Below are 21,298 nucleotides of genomic sequence, written 5' to 3' on the forward strand. Positions count from 1 at the left end.
AGAACAGGAGCCCAGAGAGAATAAGCAAGAACAAAAAATCAGGAGAGATGGGCTTCCCTGGTGGTGCAGTGGTTGAGAGTCCGCCTGCCGATGCAGGGGATACGGGTTCGTGCCCCGGTCCGGGAAGATCCCACATGCTGCGGAGCCGCTGGGCCCGTGAGCCATGGCCGCTGAGCCTGCGCGTCCGGAGCCTGTGCTCCGCAACGGGAGAGGCCACAGCAGTGAGAGGCCCGCGTACGGCAAAAAAAAAAAAAAAAAAATTAGCAGAGGATGTTCAAGATAGTCTCAGTACTTTCAAAATATAACTTTAATGACAGAGTTAGTTAGCTACTATTCCATAAAGGATTGTCCTATTTTCAAAGAATTTGCAGTGTCTTACACGTGTGTTAAAAGATTGAGAAAATAAATTAGAACATTATAATGCACACTTAACACTAAAACTACCGAGCACAATATAACTTTTAGGTAGTTCGGAAGGCACTTAGCGGTTTTTTTCAGTGCCTCAGGGTACCATTATGAACTCTAATTATTATTGTTCTGTTCAACTGTGGGAGCACTGATAGATGGAGAGTTAATTGCCCTCTGGATAAACCAAATTTGACTCTGAATGGGAAGGCTGACTAGGTGCAAAAGAGAGGGGGTATCAGGATCCCAGGTCAGGCTGGGATGCCAGCTGACCCAATCAGAGACCTAAAGCCATCAGAAAGAATTAAAACAAAGCCCTGTGTGTCTATGCCAGATGGTCACCTAGAGGGAAGTTCAGAGAGGAAATCAACCTCCCATCCCAGTATCCTAATATACTAGAAATGATGGTGACATCAGTACGCCTGTTTTTCAAGACCTACCTCTCAATAGCCATCCAAAGGTTTGGATCTGAGTTCATAATGATCTGACCTACACTTAACTTAAAATAAGTTTACTGGAACCAAGAGAAGCTGATTTATAAACTTGTTTCCAAGCCTGAGCCTTCCCTAAGAGGGATCCTCTTGGCTTTAGGAGGGATCCTAACTGATGTTGTAGGCATGGGGGCTAAATGGATTGTGTGTCTTCCCTAGGCTCTGGTTATAAGGTCACACCATGCTTGTGAGTCAGCAAGCTGTGAATTCTGTTACTGCCATAGTCAAAGGCAACAAGTAAATTTGAGTCAAGGTGTTAGGGGACTGCTCTCCCCGGACTGCCAGATTCGGGCACTGCCATGGCCACTGATGATCTGGCAAAGGACGAGAGTTTTTTCATGACAGTCAAGACCGTCGACATGGGAAAAATTCCCCACTGTCCTTGCTGAGTGGGATTGCTGGATTTAGAAAGGCATTTGCTGAGCTGCACATCTCCTGATGAGAAGGAAGTGGAAAAAGAGATGTTGGAAAAGGGAAAGGAGCTGGCTGAACATGGGCCAGGGCTGCTTGCTGCTACCTTGTGCTGTCTGCATGGTGGTGGGTAGCTGTGGTTTTGTTTTCATGAAAATCATCTGAAGTTGGGGGCTAGTCATCATCGTCATCGCTGTCATCATTATCCTCTTCGTCAGAATTGTCATCGTCATCATCATCGTCGTCGTCGTCCTCTTCATCCTCTTCATCTTCGTGGTCATCGTCCTCAGTGTTTATCTTCCCAGAAAGCACATCCTCAATCCAGTCTTCCAGCTCCTCAGCTGTGGGCAGATCATCCCCATCGGGAATCTCCATCCAGACACTGTCAGCCTGCAGCCAGAAACGGAATGAGTGAGTGAGTGAGCGCACGAAGGATCAGCAAGGCCAGGGGCTTCCAAGCGGCTGTGCTGAGTGGGCTCCAGGACACTTACACTTATCAGGAATATGTGCACACTGTTACATGGAAATGCTTAGTTGCAGAATGCTGTGTGCAGTATCCTGTTTGTGCAACATAGAAGGAAAGGTGTATTCCATTGCATATATATATATATTTTTTTTCTATTGTATGTATATATAGCCAGTTAGCAATGTCCTTTTACCCTGTTGGTAGATGTTCAGTCACCTGGGAAATTCTACATTCCTTTATTTTGTAAACGACTTGTAAAATCAATAATAATAATAAATAATAATAATGTAAAATTCTGCTTAAGTTAAAACATTTTAAAACAGAACAGTAGGATACAAGGTGAAAAGCAAAAGTATTTCTGGCTGCCCTGACCCCATCCCTAGTCCCATTGGTGGTAGTTTCGTGGCTGTCCTACCAGAAGTTTCATATAGATCCTATATATCATATATATCCATATATTCATGAAAACACACACACACACACACACACACACACACACACACACACACAATGGTGATCGCCTCCATGGGCTTCTGGGCCACAGCTGCCCCATCACCCATTAAGCAATAACAACCCCCGGTGCGGGTTCCCTTGTGTAAAGAGACCTTGTTGTTGGGCTTTGGAAGAAAATACAGGAGAGTTTACTTGTGTGGAAAGTTCTAAATAGTCAGTGAACCAGGTTAGGCTGGCTCCATAAGCAAGGAAATGTGCCCACGGAAGAGAACCATGGAACAATAGGCTGGGACTGGCTCAGACTAGAATTGGGCCACACTGGCAAGTCTCCTGAGCTTTGGCAAGGCCAAAGGTCCTGCTCATTTCACATGGGGCCAGACTCCTATACGTGATCTCATAGTCTGGGCTGCATGGCAGAGACCAGGGCGGGCTGAGGGTATCCGAGCAAACGTTCATGAGGTATATACTCACATCTGTAACATTCACCACTCCAATCTGTGGCTTGAATAGGTCAATCTTGAAAGTCTTTTCCCAATAGGCAACAAGCTGCAGCAACCAAAAATAAAATTACACAGCAGGCAGAAGGCATTCCCTGTTAAAGCCACTTTTTGTGGCTGGACCCACCTGCCATCCCATCACAGTAATTAGGTCAGCATTGGTGAAAGGTCTCCAAAAAAGCTGTGGGCACTGAGGAAATTGAAGACTTGGCCCCAGCGTTCAGCACTTTAAATAAACATGAAAAAAAAAGATGTCATAACACAAACTGTGAAAGCATGTAAGATAAAAGCTTCTACAGCTGTAAGGAAGAATATTACAGAGATAGTCCAAAGCTGATTCCCAAGTTACTTATGGCTCTTTTACAGTTTATGTGTGGTGAAAGAGCCATTTCCCTCCACCTCTCTTTCAATGTCTCGCTTAAAAATCCCTTACCTTGCACCACTCTGCTCGTGAGATGCCCGGGAAAACAGTGGTGTGCTGTAAGTGGGCACGTGAGTAAGAAGAGGGCTTCTTCATTCAGCCAGACTTGGGTTCCACGTGGACTAATCTCTGACTGGGGCAGGACTAAAAAAGTAAGGGGCCGTGGGGCTAAGAAAATGGAGGTATTCAGTGGTAGAAAGTCTCCCAAACATGGGACTTCCCTGGGGGTCCAGTGGTGAAGAATCCGCCTTCCAATGCAGGGGGCACAGGTTCAATCCCTGGTCGGGGAATTAAGATCCCACATGCCGCAGGGCAACTGGGCCCTCGTGCCACAACTACTGAGCTCTCACGTCTCAACGAGAGAGCCCACCGGCCACAAAACTGCAGAGCCCGCTCATTCTGGAGCCCACGCGCCAAAACTAGAGACAGAAAATCCTGCACGCCACAACTAGAGAGAAGCCCGCTAGAGAGAAGCCTGTGTGCCGCAACTGGAGAGAAGCCCGCACGCTGCAAGGAAAAGATCCCGCATGCCTCATTGTAGATCCTGCATGCCGCAACTAAGACCCGATGCAGCAAAAAAAAAAAGAAAGAAAAAAAGTCTCCCAGACAAATATATGGTGTCATGGGAACTGGGGCTAGTCAGGAACTTGGAAATCAGAATAGTCTGAAAATTTCTCGTTTGCAAAAAACAAGGCAAACTTATAGAACAGGTCAGGAGAAATGTAGACCATCTGCAAGCTTGCATAACCAAATAGTTCAGGTAAACGAGAAATACAACCAGGCAGAAGCTAAACAAACAGCTATAATATATAGGGTCTTATAAAGCCATGACTTTGTTACACTTACCCAGAATTATGAAATTGGCCTCAGGTGTCATGGAATGCTCTGCCTTTGATTCACTCATTCTCTATGTAGGATTGGGTTCCAGGACCCTTGAGATCAATAAAACCCCTCATTTTTGTCTATTTAATCATAGTTTGATCAGTTGTGACCTATGCAACAAATGATAATTCCTGGAAGAAGGTAGAGTTATCATTTATATCCTAATAATAACTAAACTTGTACTGAGTATCAGCAGTTAGCTCAACCTAAAGTCTACTGACGAACACACCAAGCTTTGGCATCACACAGACCTAGGCTGGAGGAGTATATCTACCACTTACAGCTTTAACCTCTCCAGCTGTCATTCTTTTCACCTGTAAGATAGGGATTATCATAGGCTGTGCTTCACAGGGGTGTTGAGAGGATTGGATGAGATGATGCATGTAAAGAATTTACCATAGTTCTAGGCAGATAGTATATTAGCTACCCTCATTATCATTACCACTGGGCTCATGTACTGTACAAATTCTGTTTATTCTCTTTAAAACAAAGCATAATCAAGGCTTTCTGGCCATTGATCACTGACCCAGCAAGAGTGTGGGCTTTAAGGACATGGGAGAACACGCTGAACAAGACAGGCAGGGTCTCTGTCCTCCCTGAGGGTTGTTTTTTTTTTTTTCTTGGCCGCGAGGCTTGCAGGGTCTTAATTCCCCCACCAGGGATTGAACCCGTGCACCCTGCAGAGGAAGTGCAGAGTCCTAACCTCTGGACTGCCAGGGAATTTGCAGCAGAGGTTGTTCTTAACTCTATGCAAAATGTTCATCTCTGAACATTTATTACTTAGTAACTCAGGTTGCCTCAGAGCGACGGCCCCCACCCAGAAAATGAAAGGTTATAGCAAGGGGTGGTGGTGGAGTGAAGGGCAGCTATGGAGCTGCTGGCAGAAGAATTTCACACAACACCCTTGAGTGGGCCCCGCAGAAGGACTTCTGGCCTCTAGGGAGTGAAAACAATCAGTTTAACCGTGTCAGTGTAGGCACCAGGCCCTAAGTTCAATGTTGCCCCGGGGGCTAAGATCTCCCACAGTGGGTGGGGACAGCCACTGAGCTTCTGCAAGTGCCCCGCCTATTTCACATCCTCCTTTGTGCATCCAGGTCTCACACTAAACACAAACATGAGGCTGTGAAGGTGGCCAAGGACGGGGCCCCAGTATGAGCCACTCACCAGAGGAAAGTCATCTGGGTCGATCCATACGATGCTCAGGTCAGGGTTGTCTGTGTTGTCACGAGCAACCTGCTTCAGGATCTCCAGGAACTCGTAGCCATCTGAAGCAGGATTCAAGAAGGTTGAGTAAGCCCTGTGCATATATGGCTTCTAATGTGGAGAGCAGGGTGCCGTTCTTCCACAAGTGTTTCTTAGGCCATTTGGTGCATACCCTCAATTCTAGGATTATTCTATAAAATGAGTCAGATGAGAGCTCCAGCCACAAAGCAGCTTATTCAAAGGAAACAATAAATATTTTGAATAAAGAAATTGAAAGTTTCACAGGGAAGTGTCTGGTTGCAACTGAAAGCTAAGTTCCATTTGCTAAATTGCATATGAAAAATTGACCAGCCTTGTGGCAGAAAGTGCAACCCCAGAACAGAGAAACTCCTGTCTGGTCCTCAGTGCTCCGTGCCATCTCTTAAAACTGATAATTTATTGATACTATCCCTGAGAGTTCCCCATAGCCTTCGCTCTATGGAGCAAGAACGTTTAGCCTGGATCCTTAGTTTTCTACAACCTGGAGTTCCTATAACCTTCAGACTAAGTGGGCTTCTGATTGACAGTTGGTTTCAAAGCTTTGAGATAGTAAATAGGGTCCCCTCCCCTCATCACCATTTCCCTGCATGCTCTGCCATCCCTTTATTCAATTCGAAGCATTCATTGCCCCCCAGGGGAGGGATGATTCATAAGAAAAGCAGAGACAAGACTCAAAAGACAAACTCATAGCTTCAAGAGCACAGAAAGCCTAAATCTTGAGGAAATGAGAAAGATAAACTTTATATCATAGACAAAAATTTTGGAAGAATGTTTAGTAAGAGAAAGGATAGCCTAAACCCTCAGTATCCCTGCCCCACTCCCAGCTAGAAACAAAGAGTTTAGATTCTGGCAAGTCCCTGAGAATAAGCTCTGTGCCTGTGTGTATGTGTTTGTGTGTACATGTGCACGTGCGCAAAAGCAAGCCCATGTGTCCATGCAGAGAAACTCCACAGTTTCAGGGAGTCCCAGAGTATAGGGGATTCATGCTTTGTTTTAAAACTCATGGGACTTCCCTGGTGGCGCAGTGGTTGAGAATCTGCCTGCCGATGCAGGGGACGCGGGTTCGTGCCCCGGTCCGGGAGGATCCCACATGCCGCGGAGCGGCTGGGCCCGTGAGCCATGGCCGCTGAGCCTGCGCGTCCGGAGCCTGTGCTCCGCAACAGGAGAGGCCACGACAGTGAGAGGCCCGCGTACCACAAAAAATAAAATAAAATAAAATAAAACTCATGAAAATGGAAAGACCTCAGATTCTCTTGGCGAACCCTCTGGTGCAGGAGTATTAGGGCAGAGAAGAGTAAAAGGAGGCACCACCGAGTTCTCTGTGGTTTTGAGGAACACGGACAAGCCTAGTGGAGGGGTCAGATCTGAGGAAGTGCAGTGGCTAGGATGAAGGGGACCGGTGGTGACCTTGGCATAAAGCTAGAGTCCAGACAGAATGACGGACTTCTCTGCAGATGCCAGCATGGATAGGTGGTGATGATAACTCTGACCAGATGCACGCTTCACCCATCATACCTGAGAACCAGCAAGACACCAGATCCCGAGGGACGGTGGGTGGGGGAGGGGAGACCATTAATTGTCAGACCCAGTTTCCTCCATCCAGTGGTAAGATGTAGGTTCAGTTCTAGAAAATAAAGTTGTATCTCTTGCATAGATGAATTTGTGGCCTGAAATTTACCTTCAATATAAGCAACTAACTCACCCACTACTTAGAAATTCAGTAGGGCAACTGCTCTTTCTTTGTAAAAGTTTCCTTCTTTTGATGGGGGCCCCAGCCATTCTAAGCCCCTCTCTGTGGCCTCTGTTGAACACACCTCTCCTCTCTCCAGGCACCCTAGCCTTTGTTTGGCTACCTGGGACCTCTTGGGAAAGGTTTTTCTCGGCACTTCCTCATATTTAACATATTCTAGGCAAAATGCACACTCTTCTTAGGAGCTCTGCTTTGAGTGGGTGTAGTCTCTTTAACTGTAGCTAAATCACACTAAAGATTCAGACTAGGCCCCCTCAGGCCTTGTTACCTGGAAGGCAGAGCTACCCAGCTAGTAGAGAAGAGGGTCGTTATGGCCTGCAGCCCTCTCCAGCGGAGATCCGGGTGGCCTAGGTGATTTTTCCATCTATGCTCTGAACTACGTGACAAATTAGATTGTATGACAGACACTTGAGATGGATTGGGGCCTTGTGTTTTAGCGCTCATTATCTATTACTGTAGGGGTTGGGGTGGAGATGGGAGTGGAGGTAGGGATATTCTTCTTGCTGCCTGATGTGTGGCCGAGAAAGTCAAGTCCCTCCAGAGTGACACTGGCTGTGCTACTTGGACACTATGGATCTTCCTTCTCTGGGTGTGTCGCCGTGTCACAGGACAGAGACTATGGTGCCACCTGGGTTATCTGTGGATTTAAGTATCATTGTACACAGACTGCAACAGGGGATTTCTCCTCAACAGCTTCAGTGACTACTGTCAGCAGCTGAGAAGAGACGGATGGCAATAGAGAAGGTGATGTTGCCAGTACTCTGGAAGAGGAGAATCACATGTGACAAATGAGAAATTCACAGAGGATGAAATTCAACCACCCAGACCGGAATTCAGGTAGAAAGTAAACTTGAAGTGCAAAAGACTAACTCACATAAAGGGAAGGCAGAAACTGTCTAGGCACAGTGTTGTAGAGGGAGAAGATCTGAACGGAAGCCGAACACACAAGATGGCGCTGTGGTTTTCTGATGGAAAAACCCACATAACGGGACTTATGAATAAGAATGTACATACAGGGATCGTTTCAATGTTTTAGAGCAGGTTTGGAGATAAAAAGAGAAAGATTGAAGGAACAAAAATTGGGTCCTGCAAGAAAAATCAAATGGATTGGAGTTTTCACATAAACAAGAGAAGTCAAAATTGTGGCTTAATGCCTGTTTTTAAGAATACAAAAAGTTTTTGTGAGGAGGATGTTCTTTATGTCTATGGAGGAGCAAGGAAAGCTCAAAAAACATGCCCAGAATAAATTAATAATTGCGTTGACAAAAGCTGGGGCAGTTTCTTCTGGAGTCAAGGGCAGCTTTTTGGTGTTCAGGGTGATGGATTTTATAATGGGCATAATCCTTCTGTATCCCTGAATATTTCCAAGAACAGAACAGAACCTGTTCTTTAGGGAGGGAGCCCAGCATGGTGTTTAAAAACACACGGACACTTGGGGCAAACAGTCCAAATCCTGGGTCTGCCATTTAGAGTGTGACTTAGGGCAAGTTATTTAATGTCTTGGTTTCTCAACTGTAAAATGGGGATGATAATAATAGTACCTATGTCATAGAATGATTGTTAGTTAAATGTGTTAGTGTCTCTATGGCACTTAGATGGTGCCGGGCACATAGTAAGGTTTAGCCATTATTCTTCTGAAATGCTCTGACATTCTTCTGCTTGAATACAAGGAACCTGGCCACCCATCTGTTCACTCAATGCATGTCTTAAGTGCAATGATCTGGGCACAAGGGGGGTGGTTAGACACAGTCTCGGCCCCATGTGTCAGAGAAGACATACTCCCAGTCAGTCACACCGGGCTCACATGGATTCAGTCACTAACATTTTAAGTTAGAAGTTCAGTTTCCTCTTAGGGACAGTAACTATTTCTTTGTAAAACAGGTGAGCTGGAAAAGGGACACATCCACAGTGGACCCTCCCTTTTTGACCAGGAAGGCAGGTGTAGGAAGCCACATTTCGCTTTTGTAATTCTATGTGAAGCAGAAGACAGTTCACAGTTGCAATTATATGAATGAATGAATGAGTCTGAAATTCATGACTGTTTCCTTTTATCAGTGATATACCCAGCTAAGAGGCCTTTTAAGGTTGTGGCCATGTAGCTCTCAAAAGGAATAGCCCATAATTTTTTTCAGAGGTAGGTTAAGAAAAAAGAGGAAATATTTTGAAATTTGTAGGCTAGCAGTTATTTCACCATTGAAACTAGAGGACAATTCTCTGCAGTCATTAGTTGGAGAAGCAGCCATTTTCAAAGCCAGAAGGGACTCCCAAACGTCCCACAGATTCAGGCAGGTGTATAGCCCCACCCAGAACATTTGTCTGTCTTCTCTCCTGAATGTTTCCAGGGCTGAGCCCCTCGGACCTCCCTAAAGGTCCACTACAGAGTCAATAACCCAGACAGACAAGAGTCATTTTCTTGCATCCAGCTGAAATCTCCTTTTTTTCTCCAGAAGTTCGTCTCCCAACTTCTTCCTTTATGAACACAGGACATTGTTCTTCACATGCAGGAAGTCTGCGATCATGTAGCCCAACTTTGATTTTATGAGTATTTCTTGAGCATTTACTGGCTACTGGCTACTGAGTCCTTTTGTATTTAATCTTCACATCTAGTCCTGATGGAGGTTAGGAAGATATTTCTATCTCCATTTTAAAGAGGATGAAGTTGAGACACAGGGAGAGTCCCTGACTTGCCCTGCATCTCACACCCGCAAGTGGCAGAGCCAGGATTCTAACTCAGGTCTTTGGTCTGCAGGTCGAGAGCCTTTTCCACAATCCATCTGTGGTCTCCACATGCCTACCCAAACTGTTGCATCTTCTTGCTCGAGTTTGTGCTTGAGATCCTAGTGCTCAGTGTGAAAGCTTCAACGTGAGGGAAGCAAGGGCAGGGGCATAGGGAGACACTCGGGTGGAGAGGGGGGCTGGTGGCCGGGCCCTGCCCTCCCCCGGAGGAGTCAGGGTGCCTCCCCTTCCTTCTAACCTGCCGCTAAGCCACACACTCCCCAGCTACAGCCTGTCTGGTTGGCTGTCTCAGAGATTGCCCTGAGTGCGCCTGGCATCTCAGAGGTGGCCCCAACTAAAGAAGAGGGCCCCGGTGCTGTGAAAGCTGTGACTCTGTCCCTGCCACACGGGCCTGGACCCTGAGATCCCACGACCCGGGGTCGAGGGCTCAGAATGGGCCAGGTTTCCCACGGCAAGCCAGAGACCTCTGGGAATCACATTCCGTGGGAGGGGAAGCCGGTGATTATGCTCTCCTCCTTCCCAGGCGGAGAGAGCCTGGTGGGAATGAGGCTGCACAAGCCCTGGGGGACCACTTCCAGGCCAGTCGCAGCCATGTCAGGAGCCAAGGCCTGTCTGGCAGAGACACGTGTGTCTCAGACCAAGCAGTGGCCCTGAAGTAACAGGCCCAGGCCCTCAGCGTGCCGCCCAACCAGCTCTCACACCATCCTCTGGACCCAACCTCGGGGACTGGCGGTGCTCATTCCATAAAGGCACTGAAAGACCCTCCCTGCCGCCACACCATGTGCAGTTAGTTATGGGACTCGGGGTTTCGCCCCTGCAGACAGGCCTAGGCTTGGGCAGCCGGGCTGTTTGGCCCGATCCTGTGGCTATTGCTTCTACAGCAGACGACACAGATAAGCAGGCATCACGCAGCTTGGAGGTTGTGTTTGGAGTTTGAAGACCCTGCACAGGTCACTTAACCTCTCTGGGGTTTCCATCTCATCGTCTGAAGATGGAGAAAACAGCTCTCTTATGACCTTGGGGGCTCATTGATAATAATGATACTGCTGTTATCATGTGTGGCATTTGCAGAAGAAAGTGCAAAGGTTTTCTGTCTTTCTTTCCCACTCCATTAACATTTAATTCATTTCGGGTGTTAATGGGAGGGATTCCATTTTTCAGTGGGCAGGTATGTTCTGAGTGCCCACATGTATTAGACCCAGGGCCAGGTGCTGGGACACAAAGGTGTGGAGGGCAGTCACCTGAGAGGTCCCCTCGCAGAAAGACCCACTCAGTAAGTGTGGAAGTCTCAGAAAGCTGTGGCATGGCACCTGAAGCTGGGCCCTTTGGGAGCCTAGGGAGGACAAGGTTGAGAGCACCTCCCAGACAAGGCGAGTCACCCAGTCACCTGTTAGAGTGAGACACCCGCTTAGAACAGGGGGACACTGTGTGGGCCCCATGGCCCCGAGTTGGCACCTGCAACATCAGAACACCCTGACACTCCTTATTACAGCCCTCCTTCTCTGCTCTGTCTCCTAGCTCTCGGGGCCCAGCATTGGTGGAAAAGTCCAGCGGTACAGCTTTGCAATACAGAGGAGCATAGGTGGTAGTTATAGAGCCTGGGCTTGGGGCTGGACTGCCTGGGCTGGAATCCCAGTTCTACTACTGATTAGTCATAACTTCTCCATGCCTTTGTTTCCCTATCTGCATATTGGGGAAGATGATAGTGACAGTACCTACTGCATACAATAGGGCTGCTGTGAAGATCAAATGTGCTGATATTTAAGGGCTGGGAACTAAGTTTAGCATTTAGCAAGAACCATATTTTAAATTTGACAAATCAAATTTAAATTTGGAAATTCAGTTAAGCAGTTGCCTATTTGAGGCAACAGGTGTCAAAAACACTTTCCAGGGCTCCCCTGGTGGCGCAGTGGTTGAGAGTCCGCCTGCCGATGCAGGGAACACGGGTTCTTGCCCCGGTCCGGGAAGATCCCACATGCCGTGGAGCGTCTGGGCCCGTGAGCCATGGCCGCTGAGCCTGTGCGTCCGAAGCCTGTGCTCCGCAACGGGAGAGGCCACAACAGTGAGAGGCCCGCATACCGCAAAAAAAAAAAAAAAAAAAAAAACCAAACCATTTTCCAAGAAACCGAGGTGGTTGAAACTCGGTTAGAACAAGGGCTTGGAGACTTTGACCCGGGGCCCCTCACTGGTTGTGTTCCACAGGCGCAGACGGCAGCCAGTTCGCGCATTTCCAGCTTGTAAGTGCTAATATTGCCAGTGCCCTTGGAGGATATCCATCCAGCATGTGCTCACGTAGAAATGCCACTTTGTGAACCGTTCATCGACTGCTCTAAAGAAGATGTCAGCCTGATGCAGACGCATCTGGGGGCAGCCGGGGAGACTCGTTCATTTTCAAACCTGTCAAACAGTAGCTCCGGCGGCATTCTGAGCACAGGAGCTGAGAGGAGGCTGTGGAAGAGGAAGCCGGGCCGCACCACAGGGCACCGGGCAAGACCAGAGAGCTGGAAATGTCCTTCCCAGCCAGGCCCGCCTGCAGGGGCAACGGGGATGAGCGCTCAACGCAGAAGAGGCCTAGCGATTACGCTCAGGGCTGGAGAGCAGACACTGCAATCCCTGAACACAAGCTCTCGGCTGCAAATGTCAGAACCGCTGTGAGAGTCCTTGGGAGACCCGGGTCACTCAGACCTTTGTTATTGCTGCTGCTGAAAAATCGTAGATTCCAAATTTGGAAACATCAGTGGGGAGGAAGTTTGACTTTTCTTCATTGATTGGGCGCTCAAGCTTGCAGATGGATCCACCCGCTCTCCTCACTCCCTCTTCTTTCTCTCTCGGCTCCCTCTGCTTTGCGCATGCCCAGAGCCTGCAGCTGGCTGGGAAGTCCTGGAGACGGTAGTGTGGTCAGATGGACAGTGACCAGAGGAGCCATCCAGAAATCTAAGCTCCTGTGTCCGCTGTGCCTCTAACCGTGTGATCTCAAGCGCATTGTTGAACTTCTCTGTGTCTTTCAAATGTTGGAGGTGCAAGGGGTGGTAAAGGACAGCAGAGAGGAAGGAGGGCAGGCTAAATGGTCACCCAGACGTCCCCAGGGGTAGTAACTCCGAAGGGCCGGCAGACACAAGGCAGGGCCTTGTGGTTCGGGGTGTGGCTCAGGAGGCAGACAGTGCTCAGCTTAATTCCAGCTCCACTGCTTCCCAGCAAGTCAGCTGCTCTGGGCCTCAGCTTCATCAGTTGTAAAGTGGGAATAAAAGTAGCACCTCCTACATGGGGTTGCTATGTCACCTAAGCATACAGTAAATCACCATCATCATCACCACCTTCTTCCTCAGTATCATAATGAATTCAGAGGTCAAGAAAGCCTGATAGAATTTGAATCTTGGCTTGGATACATCGAGTGATTTGGGCAAGTCATTTAACCCTTAAGAATCACTTTTCTCATCTGACGCTGGGATGATTATTATGCATATATCACAGGGTGGCTTTAGGGACCAAACAGGACCACCTCCATAAAGCTCACAGCACAGTTCCTCCAGACTGTTAGCTCTTTAAGGAGAGCTGTATTATTTTCCTGGATGTATGACCCGTTTTCTTTGGCGAACGGTTTGGTTGGCGCAGCGGGCCACATGTAGCTTGTTAGCAAAAGCAAGGTATATGAGGAAGTACTGTCTGGGTAGGAATGAAATTCCTAGTCCTGCAGCCAGGCCCCTCTGGCCCGGTTACACATCAGTGACCTGAGAGTAATGACTGACTAGTTGCAGAGTCAAGGACTTTCACGGAAAAGCCTTTCCCTTTCCCAGCCCTGAGCAGGCCAGCACCGCCCGCCCCCCACCCCCACCCGCCCACCCCCCGCCTGAGGAAAGATGCTGTGAGCTCCTCCCCCTCCCCCCACCCCCAGCGCATTTCTTCCAGCTTCCCAGTAACAAGCCCCAGCTTGGGCTCCTTCGGGGCAAGACACAGCTTCGGGCCCAGGGGTGTTTGTGCAGGGAGGAGGTGGAAGTAGTTTCAGGAGCTTGATTCATTACAGCAGCAATCTCGGTCAAACAGGTTCCTGCAACCTCTCGGAGGCCTCTTTGTTCCATTGTTCCAGAAAGCCAGACAGGCCTCCCTGCAATCCTGGGAGGGGGAGGGGAGGGGTGGGAGCGGGCGGGGGAGGAAGCCCCCTGGAGTCTGGCCAGCAGGCTGCTGCGGATGGCGATCTCATCTCTGTTCACACAACACCAGGGATCCCATTCTGTTTGATTATAGCTTGTAAACCTTGGGCAACTGGCTTCCTTTGCTATTTTCTTCTCCAGGGGCTCAGGGGTGGCCAGAATCTGTGGAAAAAAGCTGGAAGCATACTGGTATATTTTTTTTTGGACGCAGACTAGATTTTCTTGAAGAGTTTTTCCAAATCTGCAAGTCAATGATAGGAAAACTGGGACACCAATGGACATACCAAAAAATTAATTAAAAATAGGGGGAAGGAAGCTTTCAGATAATTTGCAGCACAGATTTGTTTTTCATACAATGGAATATTATTTGGCCCTAAAAAGGAATGAATTGATACATACTACATACAGACGAATACTGAAAACATTATGCTGAGTGAAAGATGCCAAGCACAAAAGGCCACATGTTACATGGTTCCATTTATATGAAATATCCAGAACAGTCAAATCCATAGAGACAGAAAGTACATTAAATGGTTGCCAGGGGGTGGGGGAGAAGGGAATAGGAATGGCTGCTAATGGGTATGGGATTTTTCTGAGGTGATGAAAATGTTCTGGAATTAGAGAGTGGTGATGTTTGCACAATTTTCTGAACATACTGAAACTGCTGAATTGCACACTTTAAAAAGGTGAATCTTATGGTATGTGGGTTATATCTCAATTTTAAAAACTGCATGATAAAACATTTGGGTTTCAGCCTGTAAGAAACTATGGAGGCTGATAGTATGCTACCAAAAAACAAAACAAAACCCAAAAAACTACTGGTCAGACAGTGATGAATTGGGCTCAGTCTCAGTCAGTCATCTGCCTATCTAATCATCTGCCCGCAGGCATTTATTGAGCACCTACTATGTGTCAAGGCATGGGCAAGAACCAGGTATATATTGATGAATGAGACAATCTGTCCCTCCTTCATGGTCTCCCTCTAGCTCATTGTGCCCTCTTGGGCAGTTTGTTGAACTTCTCTGACCCTTTGTTTCCTCATCTGTCCCTATGAATGTATAAGAGGCTGAGGTCCTAGGAAAATACGACACAGTTGTATCTTACCTGGAACAGTGGTTCCCAACCCCACGGTGCATCCGTACTTGCCTCAGAGCCCCGTGAACTGACAGGTGTCTGAAGGTCCTGTTTCAGTCAGCCCCAGGTGGCTTTGTGGTTGGGAATCCCTGCCCAGGCACCTCATAGTCCAAAGCCTGACTGCTTAGCCATCCTAAAGGAAGTTCTCTGCCTTCTCTGGTTGCATTCTCGATTGTCTCAGGTCTTCCAAAACACACTTCAGAATCACCACTTACCCCTCCCTTTGGGGACCCTTTATTCACAGAGCACTGCTGAAGGGACCCGGCATTTTACCACCTGCAAAATTAATTTTTCCTGCACTTCACTTTCCACTGGTGTTAAAAAGAGTGAAACCAGGAAAAAGTTCCAAAATAAAACAAAATTACACATCATTTTATAGGGTCATTTTGTACTTTAGAAATAAGCTGCTCGTTTTGCCTAGTTCTCATTATCTGGGGGAATATTTTCTATGAAGTTTCCTAAGCACAGACAATATTTTTCAGACCAAAGGGTACATGATTGTTATTTTAAGGTAGGATTGTGATTCACATAAGCTAGGTCACAACATTGGTAAATGAACTTTAAATGTGAACAGACGTTTTTACACACACACACACACACACACACACACACACACACACACACATCATTAAAGCTAGGACGTTTTAATATCCTCAACTTCAGTACTTGGTGCTTCTTCCTAGCTGGGGAGGTAGGCAGAATGAGGTTCAACGTTCTGTTAGCTGTGTGCACATTTGAAAGTGGAGTCGTCCCTAACAGACGACCACCAGGGGGCGCCCGATACCTTGCGGTTGCGAAAAACCGGAAGTGAAGGAAGAGAGGGTGAGGGCTGACAAAGGTGAGAGGTCAGTCAGGCTTAAGGTGCACAGGAGCAGACGGCAGTCTTCCTACCTGGATCACTCCTCTCCGCAAAGGCCACAATGTGGATCCCGTTCAAATCATCTTCCTATGGGAGAAAAGAATCAAAGTTACTCTCCTGCGTGGAGAGGTACCAAGGACAGACTCAGAGGCTGGAATGGAAATGGGAAGTGGTGGAGGGGGGTGGACGCAGGGGCACAGAAGAGCCGAGCAGGGCATGCATTCAGGACAGGAATACCGAGGAGCCCCTGGGAGGAATGTGTGGAATTTGATCAGTGGGTTTGCAAGACAGGAAAACACCAACTGCACACAGACATTAGCACTAAAGGGGCCTCACCCCGGTGGTCTGGTGGGTCCAGGAGAGCAGCAGTAAAAGGCAAAATGAGGAAGAATGTGAGTCTGGTTCATCAGGAGCTCTGAGGGCAACAAGCATTCTGGACACAGCTCAGTGAGTGCGCGTGTCCGTCTGTGTTCTCAAGAAGTCACCGCCAGCAAATATAATCAGCGATATACCAGATTATGGAAACTTCTGAATGCTGCTGACAGATCCTGAAGCTGTCCCCAAACAGGCAGCAGGCAGGACTCTATGCGGTAAATTAGGATGTGGGTCTGTTTGGGTCACACGAAGATCATATGCAAGTGTAGTGCTTCTCTGTTAAGACATCTCTTATTGAAGAAGCAGAACCTGTGTGGTCAGTAGGGGACGCCTTGCTGACTGTGACCTCCAGGTTGTTTCCTTGGGGTCCTTTCTGCTCTGGAACCCAAGTTTGCCAAAGCAGGATAGGCCTCTAAAACATGTCATGAAAGTGGGAGGCTACAGGGAGAGTCTGGAATTTGGAGTTTAGGGAAGGTTGAGGGTGTGACAGTAAAAGTGTGTGTGGATGTGAAGGCTGGGACGAGGTAAAGAATCTAGAGAGCGTATTTCAAATCCATGGGCAAGCAAGTGGCATTCCATGTTTTTATGTCCTGGGCAGAAAGGACCATATATATGTGCCTTGTGTCTCCTCTGCATTGATTATTCCTGCAGAAGGAGAAGCGGGAGCTTGGAGGGTCCCCTCTTCGGGAAATGTGATCCTCAGAAGACCTGGAGAGGAAGTTGTGTGAGAACCAGGCACCGTGGACAAATCCAAGTGAATATGATTATCACTGACACCAGTAGAGGGATTCACTGGATGCCCTGAATGTGTCATATCAGAATCATCCTAGGGAAAAAAAAACTCCAGGCATCTCAACCCTCCCATGATCTCCGTTTCCATTTCAATTGATTTTAATGCTGGTGCAATCCTATCTAAATGCTAATTTTTTCCCCTTTGAGTTTGGAATGGACAAAAACCTCCAAATAGTCTAAGAGAGATTAAATGGAAAATATTATTATTAAAAACAAGAGAGTAGGCACTGCCATGGTCAGACTCTCTGGGGAATTGAATTTTACAGATAACGTGTGTGTGTGTGCACGCACGCGCATGTGCATGAGTGCAGGTTTATTACACAAATCTGACAGCAACCAGAAGGGGAGTCTGAGGTTTCACTATTTTACATTTGCTATCATCGCCAGACAGAATATCCTGATCAGTTCTCATTAGGCTGCCCTGTGTCTCTGTCTCCTGCCATCAGTTGGAAGTAAGCAGTGTTAATTCTGTTCATTTCTGTGTGCCCTTCTAGAATGCATTTGGAAATTGGTTTTAGAATTAAGAATCCATATTCGTTTGCTAAGAGGCTGCTTATAATACGGCTGTCACTCCGCAGGCCTGAGGTAGTCTCTGGATGGAGAGCCATACGTAACCCAAAGAAAGAGACTCTCTCTTTGTGGGTCTCAAAGATTCAGCCCACAAACCTGTATTGAACACCTGCAAAGAGGCAGGCGCTGCTCAGCGCCACGTGTTTTCAGTAATAACCTCACAGAGCAAGAATCCATGGACAAGCGGGTAAGTAGGGTTACTCCATGAGAATCCAATGTGCGTGGGGGGAGAAAGAGCCGAGCTGACCATCCACAGGCCTGAGAACACCCCAGGGGCTTTCTCTGAACCCCACAGCCTTTGCTGCCCAGATCACCCATTTAGTCATCGCCTTGCCTTGGAAATAACCTTTTTAATTGCACAAATCTCTTCTCAACCAGATGGCAGGCTCTCTGAGGGAAGGCATTATGGCTTAAAATAATAATGATGATGAAAATGGAGACAATAATATTTGCCACCCTATGTATCAGTACTTTGTAAATACATTGTTTCTAAATCTCAAATCAAAGTCTTATTCCTATTCAATGCTTCAAGAATTAAGTGACTTACCTTAAGGCATGAGATGGTACGACATAACTGGGATTCAAGCCAGTTCTGTCTGGCCCCAAAGCCCACGCTCTTTCTCACTGAAGGGGTCAAGAATAAGCCACTGTGGCATAAAAACTATTTTGGCTGAAGGCATTTGAATTCCTGAAATCTTTTATCTGCCTAAAAGTAGAGCCTCCCCAAAGAACTTGTCATCACTCTAATTTTCTTTTCTCAGATAGACATTATCACAAAACTATCATATCTGCCATTTCTTCTCCTAAGGGCCCATTTTTCTTTCCAAAAAGTCATTTCGTTCTCCCAGAAGTGCTCCTCTGCCCCTACCCTCCCCCATTCCCCATTAAGATGGTATATAAGCCCCTCCTTGAATCACGTTTGTGAACTCGCATGCATAAATAGCTAATTAAACCTGTTTGTTTGGTTTTTTTTTCCTCTTGCCAATCTGTCTTTTGTCAGTTTAACTCGTAGGCCCTAAGAAATGAACCTAAGAGGGTAGAGGAAAGATTTTCCTCCCTGACATTACCACCAACAGCAGAATGGGCTCCGTAAATCTATTGTCTCTCCACAGGCTTTGTAGAAGATGTTGCAAACTCTGGTCTCAGTGGCTCTTACTTAAGTTGAAAGAGGCCAAGAAGGGGCTTTTATAACGAAGTGTCTGAGCACCAGATCCCCCAAAGAAGTGCAAATTTGGGAGTTACTTTGGTGAATACCTTACTCTAGATTCCCTAGCACTTTGTATGTCCCTTTATCATAGCAACAAGCATACTGGGCTGGTGTTGTATTATTGCGACTGTTTCATCTACTCAACCTTGAATTCCTAAGGACAGGACAGCAAGGCTTATTTTTATAACCTCCGTACTTAGCACAATGTAATAGGTTCTTCTTAATGTTTATTGACTTAAAAAAAAAGAATATAGTGATAAAAATCTTACATACCGCTTGAAGAAAATTAGCAAATATTAGAGATACCAAGGAGAAATGAAACATCAATTACCCACCAATCATAAATTACCATTGTTCATATTTAACTCTGTTTCTTTCCAGTCTTGGTTGAATGTTTGCTCTCATGTTGAATGAAGAGATGCAAAGGAAAAAAGAAGCAGTTAAAACTGCCAGACTCCCTAACTAAGGGGCAGTGAAGTGGTGTAGGGGCTCATCTGGAGGAGATCTCTGCCCCCCTCTGGGAACTACTTTCCTATTGCAACCAAGGGAAGATTCTTTTAGAAAGAACTGCTGACTCCCATTTCTGTGGGCTTTTGCTAAGGACTCTGGCTGACCACTTGGCTAGGATGAAGAGCTGGTAGGAAGGTGGGGTCTCAAAGAGGAAGGACAGGTCAGCATTGGGTCTGGACCGCCCTGCTCTACCTTGACATTCTTTGAATATCCTAAATATATAAATAGCTGTCTGATTTTCACACAGCAAATATTACTAGGCATAATGTTTTTAGGAGTATTAAGTTATGTGTTTTCTATGATTTGCTGCTTTAAAAACCTGTACAGTTTGGGAGAGAAGAAGGTCAATAGTTGCTTTAGCTCTACCTAGTTTTACTATTTTATTTAAATATCTTGCAACGTCTAAGGAAGTGGGTATTGAAGATAAAGACTTTTAAGTTCATGAGCTGGTCACTTTCCCCAACATGTGGGGGTTAAGTTGCTATGGCCAAGTAGCCCAGGAAGATGCTGCTTTGGAGGTGGGCACATGTGGATGGGTTGGGGATAGGCAGACTGATTTCTGCTCCTCCTTTTTCAGGATGTGAAGATAACCCTGGATGGCCTGTTTTGCCTTCCGTCCCTGGTTGGAGACTTGGATGAGGGGCTGACTAGGTCTGGCTAGGGCTTCTGGGAAATCATGTGGGTATTCCATGATGGGGTGTTGGAAAGGAGTAAACCAGTCTGGTTGCCCTTTTCTCTACCTGGTTAACTTCAATACACAGCCCTTTCCCAACTAGAAAACAATTGAATATATAATAATGTGAGCCATCACTGTTATCTTACAGTATAGCAAAAGCTGTAACTTACTAAGTGAAAAGAAAGCAGAGAATGGGTTCCAGTGAAGCCAGGCAGTGAACTTTCTTTCTGAACATCTACCTCCGACATGGGAGAGAGAGCATTTCTTCAGGGCTGTGTGGAGGATTAGGGGTGTCTGTGATCAGAAGGAGGGGACAGGACATATCCTGCTATGGTGTGGTGGTTTTGGGTGTGATACTGCTACGTCAGTGAGGAAAGGCCTGAGAGAAGGGTTTTACAATATTGCAGTGTCTCCCTTTCAGGAGCCTAGAGACTTATCTCTTAAGAATGCACAAAATAAGAAGTAAAGATAAAGGCATAGCAGAACAGAACAGTAATAATCACTCTTGATTTAAAATGGTACCTTGTGTCATGAAAGACAAAAACCAACAACCTCTTCCAGATTAAAGGCAACTGAAGAAACGTAACAACCAAACATAAGCCTGTGATCCAGGATTAGATCATGGGCCAGGAAAAAACAAATGTTTTCTCTTGCTATAAAGGATATTAGTGACAACTGGTCAATTTAAACGTGGAATTGTATTAGTATTACTTTCCTGATTTTGATAAGCATACTGTGATTATATAAGAGAAAGTTCTTGTTTTTAGATAACTTCTGAAGTATATAGGAGCAAAGGGGAATTGGGTCTGCTACTTACTCTCAGACAGTTCAGGAAAAAAAAATCTATATATCTATCAAGAGAGTGTGACAAAGCAAAAGGAGTAAAATGTTAACATTTGGGGAACATGGGTAAAGAGATCATGGAATTCTTTGCACTATTTTTTATAAGTCTAAAATTGTTTTAAGTGAAAAGTGAAAATATTTTAAAAAGGAATATTATTTTTCAAAGCACTGTTGTATGCTTTTTGTTATTTTTAAATCTAATAATGAGAACTCCTAAAGGTTAAATTTTTGAAAGGTTTAAATGTTAGGAAAAGATGTTTCTATTGTGCTGTGTTGTTCTTCAATAGTCCACTCCTCTGGACCAGATCATTTGCCTTCGGTATGAAATGTTTGTTCTACCTTCAGATATCCAAAGAAGTTACGTGGCAGTAAAACAGAAAGTGTCAAGTTACTCCACAGTTCTGTTCATCTGTCACTTTAGACTCTGAAT

At 46.3% G+C, this 21,298-nt stretch overlaps 1 protein-coding gene across 1 annotated transcript in view; it reads right to left on the reverse strand.

Annotated features, from left to right (window-relative positions):
- Positions 1-283: 283 nt before the first annotated feature.
- Positions 284-21,298, reverse strand: part of CASQ2 (calsequestrin 2) — a 63,668-nt gene continuing 42,653 nt past the window's right edge. The window contains exons 8-11 of the mRNA XM_059046226.2: positions 15,928-15,982; positions 5,191-5,291; positions 2,698-2,772; positions 284-1,697 (exon numbers count right to left, since the gene is read on the reverse strand). Of these exons, the coding sequence (XP_058902209.1) occupies positions 1,482-1,697; positions 2,698-2,772; positions 5,191-5,291; positions 15,928-15,982 (447 nt within the window). The 3' untranslated portion in view covers positions 284-1,481. The remainder of the gene's footprint in view (positions 1,698-2,697; positions 2,773-5,190; positions 5,292-15,927; positions 15,983-21,298) is intronic.

The sequence above is a fragment of the Kogia breviceps genome, chromosome 1 (assembly GCF_026419965.1).
Source record: "Kogia breviceps isolate mKogBre1 chromosome 1, mKogBre1 haplotype 1, whole genome shotgun sequence".
Classification (NCBI taxonomy): Eukaryota; Metazoa; Chordata; class Mammalia; order Artiodactyla; family Physeteridae; genus Kogia; species Kogia breviceps.